At 44.6% G+C, this 21,470-nt stretch overlaps 4 protein-coding genes and 1 long non-coding RNA gene across 6 annotated transcripts; 3 read left to right on the top strand and 2 right to left on the bottom strand.

Moving 5' to 3' along the window:
- Positions 1 to 79: 79 nt before the first annotated feature.
- LOC105697812 (phosphatidylinositol glycan anchor biosynthesis class U protein) lies at positions 80 to 1,759 on the bottom strand. Of its 2 annotated transcripts, none has more exons than XM_012421485.2 (4): positions 1,552 to 1,759; positions 1,293 to 1,495; positions 520 to 1,237; positions 80 to 443 (listed from the first exon to the last, which is right to left on the bottom strand). In XM_012421485.2, exons 1-4 carry the CDS (start codon positions 1,679 to 1,681, stop codon positions 190 to 192), a joined length of 1,305 nt encoding a protein of 434 aa, XP_012276908.1. In that variant the 5' UTR covers positions 1,682 to 1,759; the 3' UTR covers positions 80 to 189. The 2 variants fall into 2 exon arrangements, with proteins under 2 accessions (XP_012276908.1, XP_012276913.1); XM_012421490.2 differs by having other exon boundaries at positions 1,293 to 1,489.
- Positions 1,760 to 2,208: 449 nt separating this feature from the next.
- Positions 2,209 to 2,936, top strand: LOC105696755. The gene is made up of 3 exons (XR_001103741.2): positions 2,209 to 2,358; positions 2,445 to 2,608; positions 2,703 to 2,936. It is a non-coding gene; the product is annotated as an uncharacterized LOC105696755 (long non-coding RNA).
- Positions 2,937 to 3,920: 984 nt separating this feature from the next.
- Positions 3,921 to 4,882, top strand: LOC105698412 (oligosaccharyltransferase complex subunit ostc-B). Its single transcript, XM_012422653.2, has 4 exons — positions 3,921 to 4,141; positions 4,286 to 4,359; positions 4,437 to 4,654; positions 4,736 to 4,882. Exons 1-4 carry the CDS (start codon positions 4,003 to 4,005, stop codon positions 4,752 to 4,754), a joined length of 450 nt encoding a protein of 149 aa, XP_012278076.1. The 5' UTR covers positions 3,921 to 4,002; the 3' UTR covers positions 4,755 to 4,882.
- Positions 4,883 to 5,002: 120 nt separating this feature from the next.
- On the bottom strand, positions 5,003 to 6,303 carry LOC105698406 (calcium and integrin-binding protein 1). Its single transcript, XM_012422646.2, has 5 exons — positions 6,207 to 6,303; positions 5,943 to 5,977; positions 5,596 to 5,843; positions 5,239 to 5,437; positions 5,003 to 5,139 (listed from the first exon to the last, which is right to left on the bottom strand). Exons 1-5 carry the CDS (start codon positions 6,255 to 6,257, stop codon positions 5,118 to 5,120), a joined length of 555 nt encoding a protein of 184 aa, XP_012278069.1. The 5' UTR covers positions 6,258 to 6,303; the 3' UTR covers positions 5,003 to 5,117.
- On the top strand, positions 6,061 to 21,352 carry LOC105696527 (serine/threonine-protein kinase ATR). Its single transcript, XM_012419079.1, has 40 exons — positions 6,061 to 6,126; positions 6,993 to 7,091; positions 7,191 to 7,396; positions 7,499 to 7,669; positions 7,764 to 7,921; positions 8,082 to 8,231; positions 8,344 to 8,545; positions 8,631 to 9,363; positions 9,463 to 9,627; positions 9,696 to 10,175; positions 10,250 to 10,427; positions 10,973 to 11,218; positions 11,301 to 11,417; positions 11,485 to 11,607; positions 11,683 to 11,930; positions 12,099 to 12,320; positions 12,401 to 12,572; positions 12,670 to 12,796; positions 12,983 to 13,107; positions 13,189 to 13,349; positions 13,972 to 14,132; positions 14,201 to 14,394; positions 14,468 to 14,555; positions 14,606 to 14,751; positions 15,233 to 15,349; positions 15,423 to 15,559; positions 15,772 to 15,996; positions 16,056 to 16,328; positions 16,484 to 16,709; positions 16,778 to 16,962; positions 17,584 to 17,744; positions 17,875 to 18,047; positions 18,115 to 18,258; positions 18,332 to 18,489; positions 18,951 to 19,182; positions 19,726 to 19,864; positions 19,942 to 20,056; positions 20,178 to 20,331; positions 20,757 to 20,993; positions 21,086 to 21,352. Exons 2-40 carry the CDS (start codon positions 7,054 to 7,056, stop codon positions 21,266 to 21,268), a joined length of 7,470 nt encoding a protein of 2,489 aa, XP_012274502.1. The 5' UTR covers positions 6,061 to 6,126; positions 6,993 to 7,053; the 3' UTR covers positions 21,269 to 21,352.
- Positions 21,353 to 21,470: the final 118 nt, after the last annotated feature.

Below are 21,470 nucleotides of genomic sequence, written 5' to 3'. Positions count from 1 at the left end.
GGCAGCCAGGGCTCCGACCCAGGGAGGTCGATAGAGGTGGTCGTTTGGAATCGAAAGTTTTTACTGACATTATGAGAACTTCTTTAGGTAACAAGTTTATTTTAAATTGGAATTTGGCTTAGTTAATATTAATAGAACCGTAGGATGGTTTCAGTACATTATCCTTGGTCTGAGGCAGACACGTGTGACTTATTCCAGAAGAAATTTCACCTTGTTTCCATTAATTTCATCGCCAAAACCATGGCGTGTGACGAATTCACGTTTTATGCTTGTAAACAGAACGTCCGTTAAGAGAAATATTTGTGCAATTGCAAAGGCTAACGTTACACCAAAATAAAAATTAGCATTCGCTGATCTAGAATAAATCCACTGATGCCAAACTGTTGGTGCAAAGACTGTACAGAAGAGTATGAAGCAGCCAATGACGAAGCCTTGCTGCATGTCTGAAACAAATCGTATGCTGAAATAAAACTGCAAGCAAAAATGTTTAAAATATCTTCAATATGAAGTTTAACTTACAACGAAATAAATGTTTCCACAGTGGCAGTAGAGACATGTAAAATCCCACGTCACCTATGCACGGATATGACTTAAATATAGACGTAATTGCCAAAAATGAGAAAGCCAAAAGCAAAGGGTCTCTTCTTAATCTCAGTGCCAAAGGTACTACGTACAGCGTACCAACGTTTATTTGGAACGAAGCGACAAAGAGCCACCTAAAGTGCTCGAACATTTCCGTAAAGAAGTACCAATACAAACCAATATTTGGCCTAAGGTCTGGCACTGTTAAAATGAAACCAAAGGTACTTCTAAGAAAAGACCAGCTCCCCGTTATATAATACGAAATGGACAGTAATGCAATCGATATGATACAATATATCAATATCGTTTTTACAATAACCCACAATACATCGTGTCCATTTTTTCCCCTAGAGGAATAGATAATCGTTGGAATCATGAGATTTACCGGATAAAGACCTTGCAACGTAAGTAGTGCATTAGCCAAGGAACTACCAACTGTCCATTGTCTTATCATAAAATATAAGGCAGCGGAATAAAGAAAATTTGTAAATACAGTGGTGGTGAACCCGACGCAATTCAACACAACGTAAGGATTGAATAAATAAGCTGCAGGTATATAAATGACAGCTGTCGAACTAATATCACCCATGGAAGTCTGTGATTTCTCGTTAGTGTCATTGACAAAATGTGTCCTTTCTTCTTTTTCCTTAACGATCTATAAAAGAAAGTCATATAATGCATAACCTTTACTACATGAATGATGCACTTACTAGTTCCTGAATGTATAATTTTGCCGTCGCAGCAAGGAATAATGCCGTTGCAAGGTCGGTTAAAATAAACAGCACGCATAGTGCCCAATTTGATAAATGCATTTGCAACGATGCAAATATGGCCAGGCCGATAGGAGTCTCGTGGAAAACATCGCCACTGTAGGGGTCGATACCTTGATTACGCAGGTATACTCCTTCTGTTACTAAAACCAGAAACGAAGTAAGTATCATTGAAAATGATGAGAAATGCAGGACTAACCTCTTTTCCAGGAGTTTAATGCTGTTGATACTTCCACCCGTTCACTAATAATACTTTGATAATTGGAGCGCATAAGAAAGATGCGAATGGCACTGGCTAGAATTAAGTTATTGAAAATTCGTTTCTTCATTTTTATGTGAATTAAAAGCTGTTAAAAACCATGAATAAGGGTCGCGTCGATCAGACCCGACTAGAGTCGCGGACCGCGACTCTAGTTAACCGGAGTTTAAATGGTTTACAGCAGGTTTAAACCACGTGTAAACCAGTTACACTTAGCGCCGTGGAACTGCTTTCAAAGGGGCGAAATGTTCTCTATCGGTAAAGAAAAACCCGCCTGCAGGTTTCAAATACAACACAGTGTCGATGCAATGAATTATCGCCTTTTCGTTTTTAGTATCAGGGTCAACGTAAGTTGGGAAAGAAGACTGCGAATACCAAATAAAGTTGTTATACGTGGATGATTGAGATTACGACGCGGCATCCACGTTTACCCTGTTTTACCGATCACGGAGATTTCGCCCCTTTGAAAGTAGTTCCAATTTTTACAAAGGTGTAAAGGGGGTAGAGGGCGCTAGGGGCCCGTGCTTCCCTTTCAAACAATAGCGTAAAACATCTTTCTGCTTATCTCTGGTAATGCGATAAGACGGTCTGGTTTACAAATCCCAGATTTAGAGTACGATGGAGACGTTGTCCGTATAAAGTCGATAAAGTCCGAAGGCACGCTCGAGTAGACCGCATGTTTCCTTTTTAAATACGTACATATGTGCGGATCGATTTCTACTCTTTGGGATATAACTACTCGCACTGGTATGTCTCAATTATTGATTTCTCTCCGCCAGTGATATCACTAAGTACTTCTAATTGCATAATTCACTGCTTTACTTTGTACACAGATCTTGCATTTTATACAGGGTCGAAGGTACGGACAAATTTTCTCTGATCTCAACCAAGTTGTCGATATAGATCTTACTTCCATCGGAGAATTAGTCATTATTTAATCAATCATGACGGATATTCAGCTTTTTATCCGAAGACTCTACTACGATCCCTTCAGATGGTACGTTTATTTAAGTTTGCTGTAACGGTACAACTTTGACTTGGAGGATAGATTAATCTACTATATTTCATGTATTTCGTTTTCAACTTTACAGGTCGGTGGTTAAAAGTATCGGCCTTTTTGCTTTAGGGGTAAAAATTGCCCTGGAATGTAGGGGCATGGATCTGATGTCTCCTGTTACTTCTTAGATTGTAAGTCCTCTTCCCGATGTCGAAGTCTCGAGGATTTATTCTCACTGTCCTCTATGTGTTAGTAACATAACCTTTCAGCAATTTGTACATATTATTAATGGAAATGATAAAATATTAGATCCACAATTATTTTGTGATATCTATTCCTTTTCTTTCTTTACTATTGTATACAAATATTATCGATTAAGTTTAACTGAGACATCTTACGTGCTACAGATAACTAATAGTTCGAGATCATTCCATTGAATTCTGGATCAATTTTGATTTGGTATTTTGAACCTAACTAGCAGTTTTTCAGTACGTCATCCATTGTAACCACAGTAAAAAATTAAAAAACAACTATGTAGCTGAAATGTTTAAGCAGGCTCTAATATTCATGAAAGTATTGGTTATACCACAGGTCTCTAATTTGTTCCATTGAAAGAAACGCATGTTCATCACCGCTTGTAATTTTTAACGTTAAAATAAATTACAAGAGATGGTGATATTTTACACAATGTTGCAAATTATCCTCAAATTAAGAATTGTATTCTGTACATGTTCAATAATAATTGATTTCGTAATAATCCATTTATTCGTAAGTTGTATAACTCGTGTACAATTCTATTTGACTCTAATATAAACATTGGTAAAATACCGTTTAGAGATCTCAGGGTTAATTTTGCATCTTTAGTAAGAGTACTCGCTTCTTGCACTCATTTAATTTGATCTTATTCACTCGATTTTTTATATTCCGAGTGAAAATGTGAAAATTACGAAAGTATGAGGGGACCTTTTTTGGACCGATATTTCATTAGTGCTACAGTAATAAAGTAATGTTACGCGAATAAGAGGTTCTGATTGGCTGCAGGGAAACTTCCGTCGTACGTCTTCTGCAGCCAATCAGCTCTTCCTGATTGGAAGTTCTCGTTCATCGGCATAAAATAACGCAAATGCAACTTAGGTTAGGAATTTACGCGTTCATTGATTGGGTTTTTCTTTCTCTTCTCATGTATTAGTGTTTCTTCCTCGCATTTCGTCGTTCGAAACGAAATTTATTGTCGAGTAGTCTCACATGAAGTATCTCACATTTTCACTCTAGTGAAAATGACGAAATTAGGGAGTTATTCCCTTTTAGCATTTTCACCAGTTTAAGTTACAGAATCGACCCCTTGAACCGGTTGGCACTTGACGTTGTGCCGCGCAACCGACGAATAATCAAAAATGGATCTTTTCTATAGAATTCCATTTCAGATTTTGGAAGTACCTAATTTAAAATTAAAGAAACCGTCGTGGTTTGTCAAACCAAGTTCCATGGTGGTTTATTCGTTGGTTCTGTTCTCGTATTTTCTGGTGACAGGAGGTTAGGTTTCATCTACCTTTTTTGAAGTGGTTTTGCCACGTTTCTCATTCTTAACGTAGACACATGAACTTTCAGAAATTTCTCAAAAATTCGTATCTCGGATTTGTTTTAATTAAAGTAATTTCAGTGCTGTATTTTCCTTAGGAATAATATATGACGTTATCGTCGAACCACCCAGTGTTGGATCAACAACTGATGAACATGGGCATACACGTCCGGTAATATATATCTCTTGTTTGTAATGTGTGTTCGACTATTTTTTTAGTACCTATTATGACTTGACGTCATCTCACAGGTTGCGTTTATGCCCTACCGAGTCAATGGCCAGTACATAATGGAAGGTCTGGCATCCAGTTTCCTCTTTACGTTAGGTGGCATGGGTTTTGTTATTTTGGACCACACGCATAGCCCTTCGACGCCAAAGCTGAACAGGGTTTTACTGATATGCGTTGGATTCATCAGCATCATTGTGTCTTTTATTACCTGCTGGATCTTTATGCGGATGAAATTGCCGTGAGTAGAAAAAAAAAAAAAAACATTGAGATCGGAGAATAACCATTTGCAGTAAACTTTATGGAATTCTAATTCTTTCAGAGGATACCTTCAGTCGTGAAAGAAGTAATTTCACAATTCCCTCCTTTACTTGCTCCTACTAAAAGCAGGAAATATGATTTTTTCAATTAATTCATTATGCCACGAATCCAATGTATTGTCTTTATAATAAACTTTTATTAATTCTTTACAAGGAAAAAAATCTTAAAATCAAGAAATACTACTAGTTTTGGTAACAAATGTACAAATGAGGATATTTCTTCGTTTAACCTCTTGGACTGGGACAATGAGGTACGCATGTGGTGAGTCCGTTGTGTCCAAATACATATGCAAATCTGCCCCATCGATTAAACGTACTTTCTTAGTTCTAATCTTGGTCGATCATGATTTATCCTTTCATTTTTAAAGCCAAGCCTCGTGATCTTTATAACCGTATGCGGAAAGTTCTGTAATATGAAATGTTTAATGTTGAAACACTGATATAGTTGATCTTGAATATTCTATTTCCGGGAGTGGATAAACTTATTTGAATATGCAAGTTATACTTGGAAAAGTCGCTGCTTTTTTCTATGATGTGTTCAAATTCTGCAAAACTTAAAGCTCCATCGTCATCCAAGTCTGCTTCTTCGAGCAAATATTGAATAAGTCTTTGCATCTCAGTCTCTCCAAGTCGATTGGGGGAGGTTAATCTATCCACAATTTGCCGGAGATCACTTATACCCAACATGTCGTCACCATCAAAATCTGTTAATAAATAAAACAATAATGTAAAATAAACTCTTTCTCTTAGAGCCATTAGAGAAATGAGATTGTCAAATTTTAGTCTATTTCATCAATCTAGGCTAGGTCAATCAACTAAATCTGTATAATTCTGTTTCCTACAAATTTGACGCTAATATTACCAAATATTCTGAAAGCATGTTCGGCTTTAACAGCTTTCGGCGCGGCATCACTGAATACGGACATCATATCAAGGAAGTCTTCAAACGTGCAATCTCCATCCTCACTGGAACTGAACACCTTGCAGATGCGATCGCCAAATGGATTGACGTGAAGTTCAGGATATTGAAGTAGTTTTGACATCGGCAACTTAGCATTTCTATTGTGTCCTACTTTTTCTGGAGCGAGGGCTTTGAACTTCTGGTGAGCGCTAAAATTGAACGAATAATTCTATTCTTTCATTTCAATGATTCCTCTGTCAGCTGTAATGAGCTGAATTTCAACAAGGCATTCGTAATAGTTCACTTACTATAGAACTTCCTTTTTAGTGAAATATGTGAGATCCTGCAAAAGTAACGAAAACATTATTCAAGTATATAGTCTTTTAAGCTTTCAAAAGTTGACAAAACGCATTACAGATTCTCCAGAAAATTCTGACACATGTAAATACAATTCACCATTGACGTTCTCTAATCGACTCTGCGGAACAAAAGGTACAGATCAAACAAGATATGTATGAAAGTTAACAAAACCTAGTGACCAAGTGTTTCTTAATGATGAAAGTCTTGATTACCTGATAGTTCTGTAATTCGTCTTCCGTAAATTGACTCTTTCCTGCGCCCATTGTTAAAGAAAACAATATTGGAAAGAATAACGCGACTCGACCGTCCCCAGCCCTATAGGACCCTATCTTACCGATCCTATTGGATTTTGGGGTTGATTCTGTAACTCGAGTAGAGTGAAAATGCTAAAGATGAATATCTTCTGTGATTTCATAATTTTCACTAGGGTGAAAATGTAAGATACTTCACGTTAGAATACTCGACATTGACTACGTTTCCATCGTACTCGAAATTCCGGATTTATCGAGTCCACACTCAGTAAATCGGAATTTAAGTGTCGATTGAGATTCTCAGAATCGAATCTGCGAATTACTGCTATGGAAACGCGATTTACTGAATCCGGACCTGATAAATCCCGGATTTAGGAGTGCGTTGGAGACGTGGTTATTGAGGAAGAGCAAGCGATGCTCAACCTTAGACTATAAAAATCTAGACCTCGCATAGCAGTGGAAACGTGGACGTAAGAATAGTGGAAAGGGTAAACTCGGATCCACGTGAGCCGGCAACTCTTCCACACAGTTAAAGCCATTCTGTTTATTGAAAATGGGGAGTAGGAGGTTCCAATGCGAAGTCTAGATATCTATGGTCTAAGGCCTGTACACACGTTCGAAAGATTCAAATAAATTCAAATTCATTAGAGCTTTAGCCGATTTAACATGGATTACGTAGCCATTTTGACTCTGGCTTTAGTTGCCGGCAGTTTCGGCGGTTTCGCTCAAATTACATTCTGCATTTAGATATCTTCTCGAAAAGTGCCGATCAGATTTCGAATACGAGTGATTTGAAACTTGTTTAATCATGGAAATCGACGACACGGAAGACCAGTCAAGCAACAAGTATGCATCCTACTTAATTTTATTCTCTGTAAATAACTTATTTATTGTAAAATCCCTGATCCCATGTATTACCTAATGTCGAGTTGTAAATCTTTACAGAATTGTGAAAGTAGCAGAAAATGTATGGATGGTCATTCAGAATGGTGTAGAAGCTATCTTTTCTAATCTAAAAGAAGATGATGCTGAGAAAACTCTGTGCGAATTGTTGGAGTCGATTTTGCGGGGTTCGACAAATTTAATTAATGTCCTCGTACCACCTTGCGGTGCGGGTCCACGGTATGAGATTATACGGAGACAGTACACAGGTGAGATTTCGTTACTTTCGAATTTGTGTTCATAGGTAATGTATATTACATGTTATCGAGGTGATTATGAATCTAATATAAGTTTACGGTTACATTTTACAGCATTTACAACATGGTTGTTTGGAATGACATTCCATACTATTGGGGAACCACTTAGCGACAAAGTCCTTTCATGCGGTGTCAAAGTACAAGCATGTGTGCTGAATATATTGCATCGCCATTCCCGTTCGATGTTAAGTTCGATTACTTCCGAATATATAAAGATACTTGATGGTAAGATTGCATATTTTGAGCTTTGGTGATATTACATTTTCATCCTAATAGTTGTTTCAAAATGGGCTCTAAACTTGGAAACAAACATTTACAGAATTATTGGACTTCTATGAAAGTAATAGATATGGCGAAACGATTGTTATCAAGAAATTTATACCTGACGGAGACATCATTGATTGCATAGATCTTGCACCGTTTGTGGTTAATGTCAAATACTCTTCCTTGTCATGTACCCTAGTTTCCATTATGAAGGTATGTTTTTCTTTTCAAATTCGTTACTTAACACATTAAGGGATATGCCAATCGCTAGATGATAAATTGTCTATTTAAATCGTGAGTGTCTAATGATATAAATATTGAAAGAAAAATCTGAGAATATTGATATTTTTAAACCTTAACTTTTATATTTTAGATCATTTTACAGTCTGGAATACAACCTTGGAGAGAATCTTCTCTATGGATTAAAATGATAAAAGTTCTTCTAAATTCAGAACCAGCCGTTAAGATTTATGCATTAGAAATTGCATTGCAGTTTGCAAACATCGGAGATATCGATAACCAGGTAATTATAACAAATGCATTCATTTTAAGATTGAATTTAAATCGATAAGCATCGTACATAAAGTACTTAGTAAAATATATGATTAATCATTAATTCTGAAATTTTGTTTTAGGATTGGCACGTTCTCCTCGACAGCCTCGTTGAAATTATTAAATTTATTCCCGAATGGGAAAGACTTGGATTACTTGATAAAGCATCTTTACCTCGATTAACCAAAGTACTAATTGAATCGATAGAGGTTTTAGATGAACCTTTACCGATTATGACCCTTTGTTTCAATATCTTAGAGGAGTTTGCAGATTGTAACTCAACCGGTGGGTACTGAATAAGTTTCGTTAAACCTTTGTATTAAAAGTATCACATAAATGATATTAAATGTATTGTATAATTTTTTCACAGAATTACACTCCGTACAAGAGGCTGCGTGCTGCAAAATTGAGCAACATCTTTACAAACATCCAAGATCTTGTACGCCCGTGGAATTCGATCTCTTAAAACGTTACACGAGAAAGTGTTGGACAAATGCGAGCAAGCAAGTACCACTCCCACCGATATATTTAAAGAGTATTAATAACATAGCTGTGTCGTTTGTGCTTAACGACGTAAAAACATTGGCACGGCCAAACCAATTAAACCTCGTTTCTGAGTTAAGTGAATTATGGAGTATCTTGAACGAAGCTTTACTTAAAAACATACAATTTCAAGCATTCGATCAAGTCTGGGATATTCTCAGATCGTTCCATCTCCTCGATGCATGGCTCGCTGAGGAAAATGTGACGGCTCAATTGTTTGGCAGAGATTTCAATCGGGTCTTATCTCTATTGTTGGACTCATTGAGAGAGAGCGAAGCGAAGGGAAAAATCTTAGAGAGTATGGTTCATCTTTTGTCCCTTCGAGAAGCAGACAAGGAACAGGTGCAACTGGTCCTTTCGATGCCTTGGAATACAAGAGAAGCGAATTCACCAGAGATACGCCTCCGATACCCGGCTGGGATTTTTAACAATTTGGAGACGGCAACGAGAGTCAGCTTTCTCGAAGCGCTCTGCGAACTCGGCGAAGGAAAGTGGCGATTGAGGGTGATACGCGACTACATACTTTCCCGTGAAATGGAACTGGGCATTGCCGGGATCCTGTAAGTCTAATGCGTGATAAATATATCGAGTATTTCATCGTAGACAATTTATGCGGTGGAGGTGAAAAGTGATTACTAATAAGCCGGATCAAATTTTAGGAACAGTGTTTGGCTCTTGAACGACTCCGCTATCAGGCTCGATGACTTGTCGGAATATGTCCTGGAACCTGCTCTTGAATCGAGGAACGCGAAGTTCCATGAAGCCCTCGTCATGACTTTGGGTCGGCTGTTGTGCTTCCTTTCTGATAGTACCTCTAAAGCGAGGTATGCATTTTAATTAGGAAAAGAAAACCATAGTTCTCCTCGGTAACCATGGCTGATGCATGTTCTAGGAATTCTTGGTACACTACTAGAAGAACGATAGAATGTCACCGGTGCGACGGACTGTCGAAACCTGACCCAAGGAAGCTTCCCAGTGACCGGTTCGACGACTTCTTGCGGCCGTACCTGAGCTTGTTCGCCTCGGAAAGCGACGAAGTGCGATATTGCGTGTCGATGAGCTTGATTCGCTTCGTGAATCACTCACGGTGGTTAATTAGTCCGGAAGTGATTAGACTCTGGATGCCGTACCTTAAGGACCCGCGGAACGACATAAGGTCGAATCTACCCAGGACTCTCGGGTCGGTGATACGAAACGAAGTCGCCCTTGCGGGAGGAAATCCGAGCGGATGTTTCGACGAAGAGCCGGCGAGTCTCCAGGAACTCGCCGAGACTGTGGTTAACTACCTGGACGAGATTTTGGACCAAGTTATCGAGACGGGAGACTTCGCCGTGCACAAGACCCTCCTCGATACTGCCGAGGAAGTTGCACGGTTAGTTGAGTTTGTAAATCATTTGTCCATTGTTGTTACGTTTACTCGCTAACACCAGGTGTCGATGGTTCCAGGGTGCCGCTGATTTCAACGGAGAGAGACATGCTCGGCGTATTCTTCACGACGATGCTCAGTCCCAACGTAAACTCCGCCCTGGTCTCGCATGCCGTTAGGGCATACCACGAGGTAGCGAGGTTTCGTAAGGTCTCCCCAAAAGTCATGTACGTGAGATACAGGAACGACTTCGTCAAGGTACATACATCCGCCCTTAAGGGGATGTGAAAGTGGCATCCGAAAGCTCAATCGTTCGTAAAACTTTTTTCTACTAACTGGGTGTCTCAAATCGTTTCATACATTAAAACGTGAATATGGAGACTCTAAGGTAGGTCCTGAAACTTCCGAAATATCATTTTTTATAATCTGTTTTTAAAAACCCTACAAACAAATGTGAAAAGAATTGAAGTCTCATGAGTCTCAGGACCTTCCTTATAGTCTCCCTGTTCACGTTGTATAGTTTCAAGCTATTCGGTAAACCTATTTGAGAAAAAAGTTTTATAAACAAAGCCTCTTCGAGGCCACTTTCACATCACCTTAAACGTCCGTCTGGTAATACTTTGAAAAATCGACGACAGATGGCAGCAGCAAAGGTAGACAAAACGTCTTGCCTCCAAGTTTCATATCCCTCCCTTCGGTTGCTTCTTCTTCTTTTTTTTTTTTCTTCCTTTAACATCACTAGCATAAGAAATATGTAAACCTGAGCGATTATAATTCATTAACGGCACGTCCGATTTATCTAGCTGATGATGTCGATGGCGGTGAACAATTACATCGAATACTCCTGCAACGTGGCCACGTCGTTACATAGGGCCGCTATGAGCATTGGTTACCAGGACTCTAAGCACCTGCTGATGAAGGACGGACATCGCGCGGTGTGCTTCTTGGTACCGCTTGTCCTCGAAGTGCCCAAGGCCGTGGATCTCTTTCGAGATATGGCGGAGGTTCTCTCAACGGACGAGAAGGAAATGCTCACGGAATACTTCAAGGTTGGTCGACCGCCCTCCGTAGTCTTTTTCCCCGTTGAACGGACTTGGATCTTCCTAACTAGTAAAAGAATTCTTATTGCAGTACATCTGTCCCCACGTAATGCTGAACGAGTCCCCCGAGGTCGGGAGCAGGTGCCTCAAGTTGGTCTCGAGATTGACCAACCTTGGTTTGCCAGATCTAGCGAGGGATTCCTTCATGGTAAAGGCTTAACAGTTCTTCGCAAGGACCCCGGATGCGGATCTTAAAGACACTTCTTTCTCGGTAGGGAATATTCGACGAGTTACTCCTGTACATTTACAAGGACGTGGACAAGACGATAAGATGCCTGGAGGTCTTGGTGAATTTCGACGGAAAGTACGACGGGAAATTCGACCGGCACGAGTCCGTGGTAAGAGCTTGAACTAATACGCGCTTACGCGTTTAATTATTCGCAATCGATGACCGTTTCGCTTGGTCCCTCCAGGTCGCGTATCTGTGGCCGCGGCTACACGGGATCCTGGTGAACCTGGACATGCATCTGGGGGCTCGGTTTGACGAACATACCCAACGTTCCGCCCTGGCGTCGCTGGCGACCTTAATACGATTCATGGGCCCTAGATACGTAACGCCGCTGCGGTACAAGATCCTGGCAAGCCTCCGCACCTCCATCGGCTTCAAGAGGCCGGGGTTTCGGTTACTGGCCTGCGACGCGTGGGACGCCTTTTTACACAAGTAAGGAATACCGACGTTTACCACGTTTATTACGTTTACGCAATCATCACCGCAAGGTTTGTCTAAGGAACGTCTCCAAGGACCCAACGAGGGATTTCAATTCCACTACGTTGAAGAGCGATCGAACTTACAGTTTGCGTTAACAGATCCTGCGTATTCGGGTTTCAGCACCTCGATCAAGGACCTGGGCCCACTTCTACCGACCATTTGCGTGTCGGTGGCGCCACTCTTCGAGAACTATCCGCAGAAGACAGACGCAATGCTCGCCTTCCTCCTTCTAGAAAACGGCTCGACCCTAGTCGAGCACGTCGGGGAGCTGTTCTTCGTCGACGACCTTAAGGTTTCCCAGGAGATATCCAACGTCGTTAAGGCCCACATCTCGCAGACGAGGTAATTGACACCCGGTGACGATCTTTCTCTCCTACGAGGAACGGCGTGCGTTGGGTTATTGAGGACCATCGAAATTTCAGGCCGATGGGCGTCGAGGCGGAGTTGAAGCAGTGGCTAAGGAGAATCGCTCATGAAACCGAGGAAGTGCGCTTGAAGGCGTTGGTACGTTTACAAGGATTCCTCGCCGACCACCGGACCGAACTCAACGACCTCGTCCTCGAGGGAGCGAGCGTCCACCCGCTGATCGTCGAGGTGAGTCGACCCGTTCGCGCTTTTATTGAAAGAGCACTTTTCAAATGAAAGGAGAGCTACGATATGGGCAAGGTAACGTCCGGTAATGTCCTTTCAGCTACTCGATGCGCTTTTCTCTGGTTGCCGAGACAAACACGAGGCCATTCGATTGGCTAGCGGAGAGTGTCTTGGTGAACTCGGCGCGGTAGAGCCTGGTCTTCTACCTCGCAGAATTGCTTGCAGTGGTAAGTTGCTAATAGTTGTCTACAAGGTGGATCATCAAAGTGTTGAAACGATTGGACTCAAAAGCCATGGTAAAATGTTTCAATTCCGCTCCCTGGAGCTCTCGCTTCCTCGGGGACGCGGACTTCCTCCTCGGGCCTTGCAATTTGTTTATATTAATAATTAAATATATTCTCAAAAATCCATAGACGATACGAAATTCATTGCGGAGACAAACGAGGAATTCGCCTGTGCCTTGTTGGAAGAACTGGTACGGGCGTTTCAGGCCCAGAAGAGCACCCACGACGTAGACTGCGTTTCCCTTGCAATTCAGGTACGGCAGACCGAGTTTGTTTTTTAATCTTTTTACTCCACCAGAAGGCGGAATCGTTAAATGGATCGCTTGGTGTTTAAGGAAACTCTGTTAGCCTACGACATATCCCCTCAAGGGCGGAACTGCGAGCTGTGGAACAGCTTCTCGTCGACGGTCCAGCAGATGATCTTTCCGTTCCTGACGTCTCACTACGTCAACGCCGTCGGCGAGGCCGAAAGCCGAATTCCCCATCCTATTTACGGGTGAGGAGATAACATGTCCGTCAATGAATCATTCTGGAATCGGTGAAATCGGTGTTCATTATGACAAAATGACCCCGGGTGTTAATCGAAATATATTGAAATATTTGCAGACAGTATGATTGTGTGAACTTATGAGGGTGGATTGTATTCCGCCTCGGTTCGTAGGTGAGGTAGACGACGAGGAATGTGGTGAAACTAACGTTGTCGAAACTTCAAGCCGACATAACTCCAAAACTCCTTCACCGATTGTAATGATTTAGGTAAAGGGGGAAAGAAATGAACAAAGCGTTTGGTGTATGTTAAAATGTCCATCGGTCTTTGGTACGGTGACACTGACCGAGTGAAGAAAATTAAATGCCCACTGGCAAGATGTTTCGAGTATAATAGAGTGGTAGCGGCCATGAACTTGTCTAAGCTTTTTTTAATCTGCAAGCCTTTGCAACTCTGATTCTCTTTCTGGATCGAATGATCAACCAACAGGTTGGAAGAAAATTAAATGCCCACTGGCAAGATGTTTCGAGTATAATAGAGTGGTAGCGGCCATGAACTTGTCGGAGTTTTTTTTAATCTGCAAGCCTTTGCAACTCTGATTCTCTTTCTGGATCGAATGATCAACCAACAGGTCGGAAGCCGGCTCAACCTTCAACTCTTGGGCCTACAACTGGGTATGCGCCATGTCCTGCGCTATCGAGGACAAGAGACTCCGGACGGTACTGAACGCCTGCCGGCCGGCCTTCCGGAAGGACTCCAGGACATTGGCCTTCTGCGTCCCCCACGTAGTAGGTAAATGCCCTCGACCTGGTTGCTCGTGAGTTGGTGCACCGGTTGTAATCCTTTCCTGACTTGAACAGCTCACACGGTGACCCATGGCACGGCCGAGCAACATACGAAGCTGATCGAAGAGATCCTGGCGGTGCTCAAGACGCGAGAGGAGTCTCCGATGGACGAGAGGCTCTTCCGTTGGAAGCCTCTCCGACTGGACCTGGACGCGCAGCCGAAGGACACCAGGGTATCCGACGAGGCTAGGAGGATCCGCTGTTCTCAGGTAGGCTCTGGACTCTGCTCGAGTCCTCGGGAATGTCCCCGATAACCCACGAGTGCTTTGATGCCTTCACCAGGTCGTGTTCTCGACGTTGGAGCACCTGCAGAGGTGGATTCGCGAGCGCAGAGGACTTCGCACCGACGAGCAGTATACCAGGATGAAAGGTGAGTTGGGGACTATTGACCGACACATTTAGAGCAGACTCCACTTTCAGCCTTCTGTTCCGGACTCGACGAGCTCGTCCTGGCCGAGGGTTGCTACCGATCTCACGAGTACTACAGGGCGTTACGCTACTTGGAGGGACACATGTCGGCCAGCAAGAAGGGACTTTCCGAGCCGAGAGAGGGTGGATTGCTGGCGGTAAGTGCGAGATCGCCTTCCTTTCGTATCCGGACGAGTACGGGGGCTTTCGGTTTTCTTAAGGGGATGTGAAAGCGGCATCCGTGAGCTCAATTGTTCATAGAACTTTTCATAGAACTGGGTGTCTCAAATCGTTTCATACTTTAAAAGGTGAATATAGAGACCTTAAGGTAGGTTCTGAAACTCCCGAATTTCATTTTTTTTTTGTTAACTATTTTTAAAATACCTATAAACAAATTTGAAAAGAATTGAAATTTCATGAGTTTCAGGAGCTTCCTTATAGCCTCCCTATTCATGTTGCAAAGTTTCAAACTATTCAGTGAACCGAATTGAGAGAAAAGTTTTATAAACAAAACCTCTTCGACGCCACTTTCACGTCATCTTAAGGGCGGGTTTACGTCCCCACCGTCCCCCACGTTGCACACCACCACCCGGCAATCATTTCTGACGAAGCATAGATCCCTGGTAACCATTTTCGTAGAAAATCTACATGCAGATCGAGGAACCGGACGGCGTGTCCGGCATCCTGGCCACCCAGGGCTGCTGCCCGACGACGCAGCAACAGGTCTTGTCGCACGTGGTCAGCGGCCGGCTTCAGGTAGGCGTCGAGACATCACCTCGACGGACTCGGACTCTCCTTGTCATCGCTTTTGCTTTTTGGGTCTCACCAGGACGCCGCCACGTGCTACGAGAGACTCGCGTGGAACAGTAAGGACCCGAAGTACATTCAAGGAATGATACAGTGCTATATAGGCCTCGACCAGCCGTTTACGGCGATCAGCATCATCCGTGGGATCCTTGGCCACAGGTTAGTCTGCCCTACGTCTCCAAGACCCTGGATTGCCTGCCCGCCCGGTCGCTGCGTTATCGGATGCAATCGCGATGACCAATGGGAACCCTTTTTGCACCGATTCGTTCCGCTGCAGCGATCGGACAGGCATCCGAAGAGGAGGGTGCGCGAGGAGGGTACGAGACGCGTTAGCGAGTCGGATTGGAAATCAAGGGGATGTTCTTCCTAAGGCCGGAGCTGGAACCAGTGATCGTCGACGACGAGCCTCTGTGGAGGCTGGCCGATTTCAACCAGCTGGACGACTCGATGAAGGCATCCGTAGAGAGAAGCTTGCTGGACGAGCTGAAACGAGGAGCGCGACCCGATCTGCTGGCGGCAAGACGCAGGTTGCACTCCCTCCTCGGGACGACTTCCCAGCCCGGCGCCTACCAGCAGAGTTACTCCTGTGTCATGAAGTACGAGAGACCACGGTCGGGCCTCGGTCTCCGCTTATCCGAATCTCCACCTGCCCTAGGCTCCACGTGCTCAACGAGTTCGACAAGTCCGTCCATAAGATGACCAGCGACTCGGGGAACCTCCCCGGAAGCCTAGCAGCGGTGATCGAGGAATGGGAGAAGCGTGGTCGACTCGTCAGAGCTTCCCGGGGCGCCGAGTCCGTCTTGGGCATGCGCCGAGCCGCCCTCGACCTGGTCGTCCGACATCGGGAGGAGGCTGGCCTACCGAAGAACCCCGTCCTCGAGGAGGAGATCGGCAAGATCTGGCTCCAGAGCGCCAAAATGGCCAGAAAGTAGGTCTGCTTTCGGGGCTTGAGCTTTTTCCAGGGACGGGCGGGTGAGCCTCCCACCACCCCAATGTCGGCGTCGAACTCCCTTGGAAGGAACCTTCCACCTTCTGGAAGGAACTATGTCTCTTGCGTTCTTACGTGGACATTTCTTTTTTTAGGGCGGGATTCTACCAACAGGCTTACATGTACATACTGTCAGCAACTGATCGCTGTCCACCCCAGGAGCTGCACGTCGAACAAGCGCAGCTCTATTGGGAAATGGGTCGCCAGGAGGAGGCGTTCGTCACGCTTAACCGATGCTTCTCTAACTACTTTGAGCCCGTCTCAAGGTACAAACAGACGTCTCCTCGGGTCTGCACCAAGGAGCAGAAGCAATGCGCAAAGGTTGGTCATTTCTTCCCGCGGGTGTGCGTTCCCAGTTGCTGCTCTTTTACCCACTAGGAGTCTTTTAGGCCAAGCTCCTGTTTGCCAAGTACAACGATGAGACCCTCAATGTCGATACCGAGACCAGCATAGCTAATTACAAGGAAGCGGTCGATGTCTGGCCAGCTTGGGAGAAGAGCTTGCTGTGCTGCGCCAGGTATCACGAGTCCGTGGTCGACAGGATGACCGACGAGGAGAGGGACACCAAGGGATGGTGAGCGTTCACCGGTCCTTGCCGCTCGCAGTCTAAATCCTTCTCCTGATTTTTGGAAAAAATTTGTTAACAGCCCAAACCGGAACCAAAATGGCGTCGAGTTCCCATATTTCGATCAATATACAATTATCGAAGGCTCTGATATGAGAAACGAAAGGGTCGGGACAACTTTACGATAATTTAGAACACTCTGGTAATCGATAAACTCGCATTTGAACGGGATAAAGGCAAAAAAAGTGTTGTATGCGCTTCTATGCTAAAACGATGATAATACGAGGTCTCGGAGTGAAAATTTAATTGACCTGGAAATCACAGATGGCGCAGGGGGTCCCTCTGCAGTCAATTAAGGCCTCAGAAAGCATGAATCCAGAGGATTTCTGGAGTTTTAATTCGATTTCTTTATAATTATTGTACGAAAACGACAGGTCGAGTATGCCATTTGGTACAATACCCAATATAATTCGACCCAGCTGTCAATATAAAAACCAACGCCGGCAACGTAGGCATTTAGAAAAATTTTCTTTATCGACGTCGATCAAGTTCCTCGACGTGTTTCACTTCACCTTAACTCCTCTTGGATCAGGAGTGTCCCCAAGAACCTAATCGTTCCTTCTCGTGCAGGGACCTGCAGATGCACATGCTGAATTACTACGGGAAATCGCTGCAGTATGGATGCAAATATATCCATCAGTCAATGCCGAGGATGTTGACCATCTGGCTGGACTTTGCATCTCGCAGGCAGAGTTCCAGCGATTGCTTGTCGAAGATGACGAACATCATTGGTACGTTTCTAGAGAGAGATTTCTCATTTTATTGATGGTAGTATTTAAAAAACGGAGAAAAGGGTCGAGACTCGGTAATCCTATTTTCTCTCGACACGATCAGCTCGTCAATCTTCCATCTGCTCCACAGAAGTGTACCTGGACAGACTGCCGACGTTCATGTGGTTAACGGCGTTCAGCCAGCTCGTGTCCAGGATGTTCCACCCGGCCAGAATCGTCAGGACGGTCCTGAGCATGATCCTGGTGAAGCTTATCGTTGCTTATCCTCAACGTTGCTTATGGATGATGGCCTCGGTCTTGAACGTGAGTAAAGCCCGTTCCTTCCCGTCCTGTTAATGTCTCGCCTAAGTCGATTTCCAACCCCCTGCAGTCCTCGTACCCAGCACGGCGGAAGCGGTGTCAAGAGATACTTAGCCACGAGGTCCTCAAATCCTCGGAGATGACCAAACTGATCGGCGACTTCTACAAGCTTTGGGACCTGCTGATCGAGGTCTCCAACAAGAAAGTCAATCGCGTTAGTAGTCAGGAACAATCTAAGGAATACAGGCGAGCTCTTCCTCGACGGTTAACGCTCCTTCTTCCTTCAGCCCCACGGCAAGTCGTCGATAAAGGCCCTCTCGAAGAACCTACCGAGATTGCTGGCCTCGTCGGGCTTTGGACCCATCATGGTACCGACGACTAAGTTCCGACATCTGCATCTACCGTCGAAGGGGGACCGTCTAGAGAGTCATGATCCTTTCCCTACGTACGTATCGCCGTCCTCTTGGAAGCACCCGCTAGCTGATCGCAATAGGCTACCGGTTGTGGTCTTCTGTGAGTGCTTTGCAGCACCTATTTTGCGCCTGCAGTATCCGATAGGACACCTTAGCCAACACAAACTATTAACCCTTTGAACACGGAGCCATTTCGACATATGGGCGAAATTCGTCTGACCGGGCAGGCAATATTGGACCAAACGTCGGGCGCCTTTAGGCGCTCTTAGTAGCCAGAGGGTTATTATTCCTTTGTTCTGTATTCGAGTTTGTCTTCTTTATGGGTTGTAAGAGCATGAGTTGGCACCTCTCCATGTGGTTGTTTCTTTATGTGGTGACGCAGCGTTACTAAAACGTCTCCTGTATGCTTTGTTTCCGTGTGGGTCTTAATATGTTGTTACATTGTTTGTTCTCCTGGGTGTGGTTATTCTAATGTACTGATACTTCCTTTCAGGAGATGGGCCCAGATTTGTGGAATAGAAGACGAAGCGTTGATCATGTTCTCGCAACAGCAGCCCAAGAGGATAGGTCTGAAAGGGTCCGATGGGCTGACGTACTTGTTCATGTGCAAACCCAAAGACGATTTAAGGAAGGACTTCAGGTTCATGGAGTTTAACGACGTAGTCAACAAATACTTACAAAAGGATCCGGAGTCGAGGCAAAGAAGGCTCTACATACGCACTTTCGTGAGTCCCTTCTTTAGCGTGACGCATCGTACCTCGAGTTATTACATTGGATACACCAGAGTATACGCGGCATGTTAAGGTGAAGTGAAACACGTCGAGGAACTTGATAGACGTGGGTAAAGAAGGCTTTTCTAAATACCTACGTTGCGGACCTTCGTTTTTATATCGACAGCTGTGTTGAGTTATATCAAAAAAGTCTCCATAGAAGCCCAGAAGGATACGAACGTTCGATGCTGGACAAATAGTACGTTAGCCAGCCGATGGCGGCGCTGTAATCATCTCTCCATCTCTCTTAAGCTTATGGCGATATATAGCGATTGCCTTCTTTCTTTATCTTACACCCAATACTCGCCTATGTGCGTCTCCCTTCCTCCTGTATGTGAGATATCTCTTTTACCCCCTCTTCTGGTTTGTTAGCCAACTTTTGGAGCATCAAGCGCTAACATAGGTTCTGGGCTTCTATGGGACTTCTGAATTCTTTGGTTATACTCAGGTATTGTACTAAATGGCGTACTCTATCTGTGGTTTTTCTTCGTTCGACAGAGCGTCGCCCCGCTGAACGAAGAATGCGGCTTGGTAGAATGGATCCCGAACCTGGTGGGACTGAGACCTATCCTGATGGGGATGTACAAGAGTAAGGGCCTCTGCGTTCCCAAGGAGAAACTTCTGGAGATGCTGGGTCGTTCGTATCGGATCAAATAACTCTTCTCTCCCGATTCGCGAGGTCATCGGAAGGTAAAGCATAATCCTCCGTTCTAGGGCACAACGATCCTCTCGAGAAGAAGAAGAGCGCGTTCCTGGAGAAGTTGATCCCTAGTCACCCGCCGGTCCTCGGAGAGTGGTTCCGCTCGCATTTCCCGGACGCCTATTCGTGGTAAGACCTGTGTACGTGGACCGGAGACGAAAGCCAATTGCGAGGCGTACCCCTGGACAACTAGAAGGTACAAGTAGACCGGACATTAATCAACGCCCTTGGCGTTTCGTTTCTCGGATAGGTACGAAGCTCGGGCCGCGTTTATCAGGACGACAGCGGTGATGTCCATGGTGGGCTACATCCTGGGCCTGGGCGACCGCCACGGGGAGAACGTGCTCATAGACTCCAAGACCGGCGACTGCGTCCACGTGGACTTCAATTGCATCTTTAATAGGGTATTGATCTATATACCAGAGATGAACGGGGAGATATTTCACGCCATTCAAAGGCGCGAAATGTTCTCTATCGGTAAAGAAAAACCCGTCTGCAGGTTTCAAATACAGCACAGAATTGATAAAATGAAGTTCTCGCCTTTTCGTTTTTAGTATCAGGGTCTACGTAGGTTGGGAAAGAAGACTACGAATACTAAATAAAGTTGTTATGCGTGGATGATTGAGATTACGACGTGGCACCCACGTATACCCTGTTTTACCGATCACGAAGATTTCGCCCCTTTGAAAGTAGTACCAATTTTTACAGAGGTGTAAAGCGCGTAGAGGGCGCTAGGGGGCCGTGTCTAGCTTTAAAACAATGGCGTGAAACATCTCCCCGCTCATCAGTTAGTATGTAGATCAGTGAACTAATCATGGGATCTTTTTAGGGAGAGAGGCTGAGATGTCCGGAGCGAGTGCCCTTCAGGCTGACCCACAACATGGTGGAGGCCATGGGGCCGCTTAAGTACGACGGTCCCTTCAGAAAGTGCTGCCAGATCACGATGAGGGTCCTCCAGCAAGAGGCGAGCACGCTGATCAGCGTGCTGAGGCCCTTCGTCTACGACCCATTGGTGACGGGAAACGAGGACGAGACCACCAAAACCAGCGAACAGGCGAACGCACAGGTGAGTCGCCTTTCCTGGTAATGCCCGGGACCGGGTCGACGCCTCCCTTTACCGATTTAAAATACAAATCGCTCCCTTGGCGCAACACACAGGCCGTCCACGACCTCGAGAACATCGAGCGGCGGCTCCACGGCTTCGTTCGGATCTTCGGGAAGAAGGTGGACAACGTCACTCTCAATCTAAGCGTAGAGGGTCAAGTGAACCACTTGATCCAGGAAGCCGTTGGCATCGACAACCTCTGCCAGATGTACAGCGGATGGGGCCCGTTCCTGTGACCGAGTGTCCTCCAGGGAGCAACCGCAGATTGTCCGGATAGGCCGAACGGTATCATTGTCGAGCCTCCTTTTGTGATATTGTCTAGTGCCACCTTTTGTGACCTAGAACTTGGTGTCTTCCGAATCTGCCACGCGTGGAGTAGCATCTTCCTTTCCGATACGACGTGGAGGAATTTCAGACATCGGGAACGACTGTGTGTTA

Source organism: Orussus abietinus, unplaced genomic scaffold (assembly GCF_000612105.2).
Source record: "Orussus abietinus isolate OABI.00-Male unplaced genomic scaffold, Oabi_2.0 scaffold13, whole genome shotgun sequence".
In the NCBI taxonomy this organism is placed as follows: domain Eukaryota; kingdom Metazoa; phylum Arthropoda; class Insecta; order Hymenoptera; family Orussidae; genus Orussus; species Orussus abietinus.
This window is presented reverse-complemented; position numbering and strand designations above follow the sequence as displayed.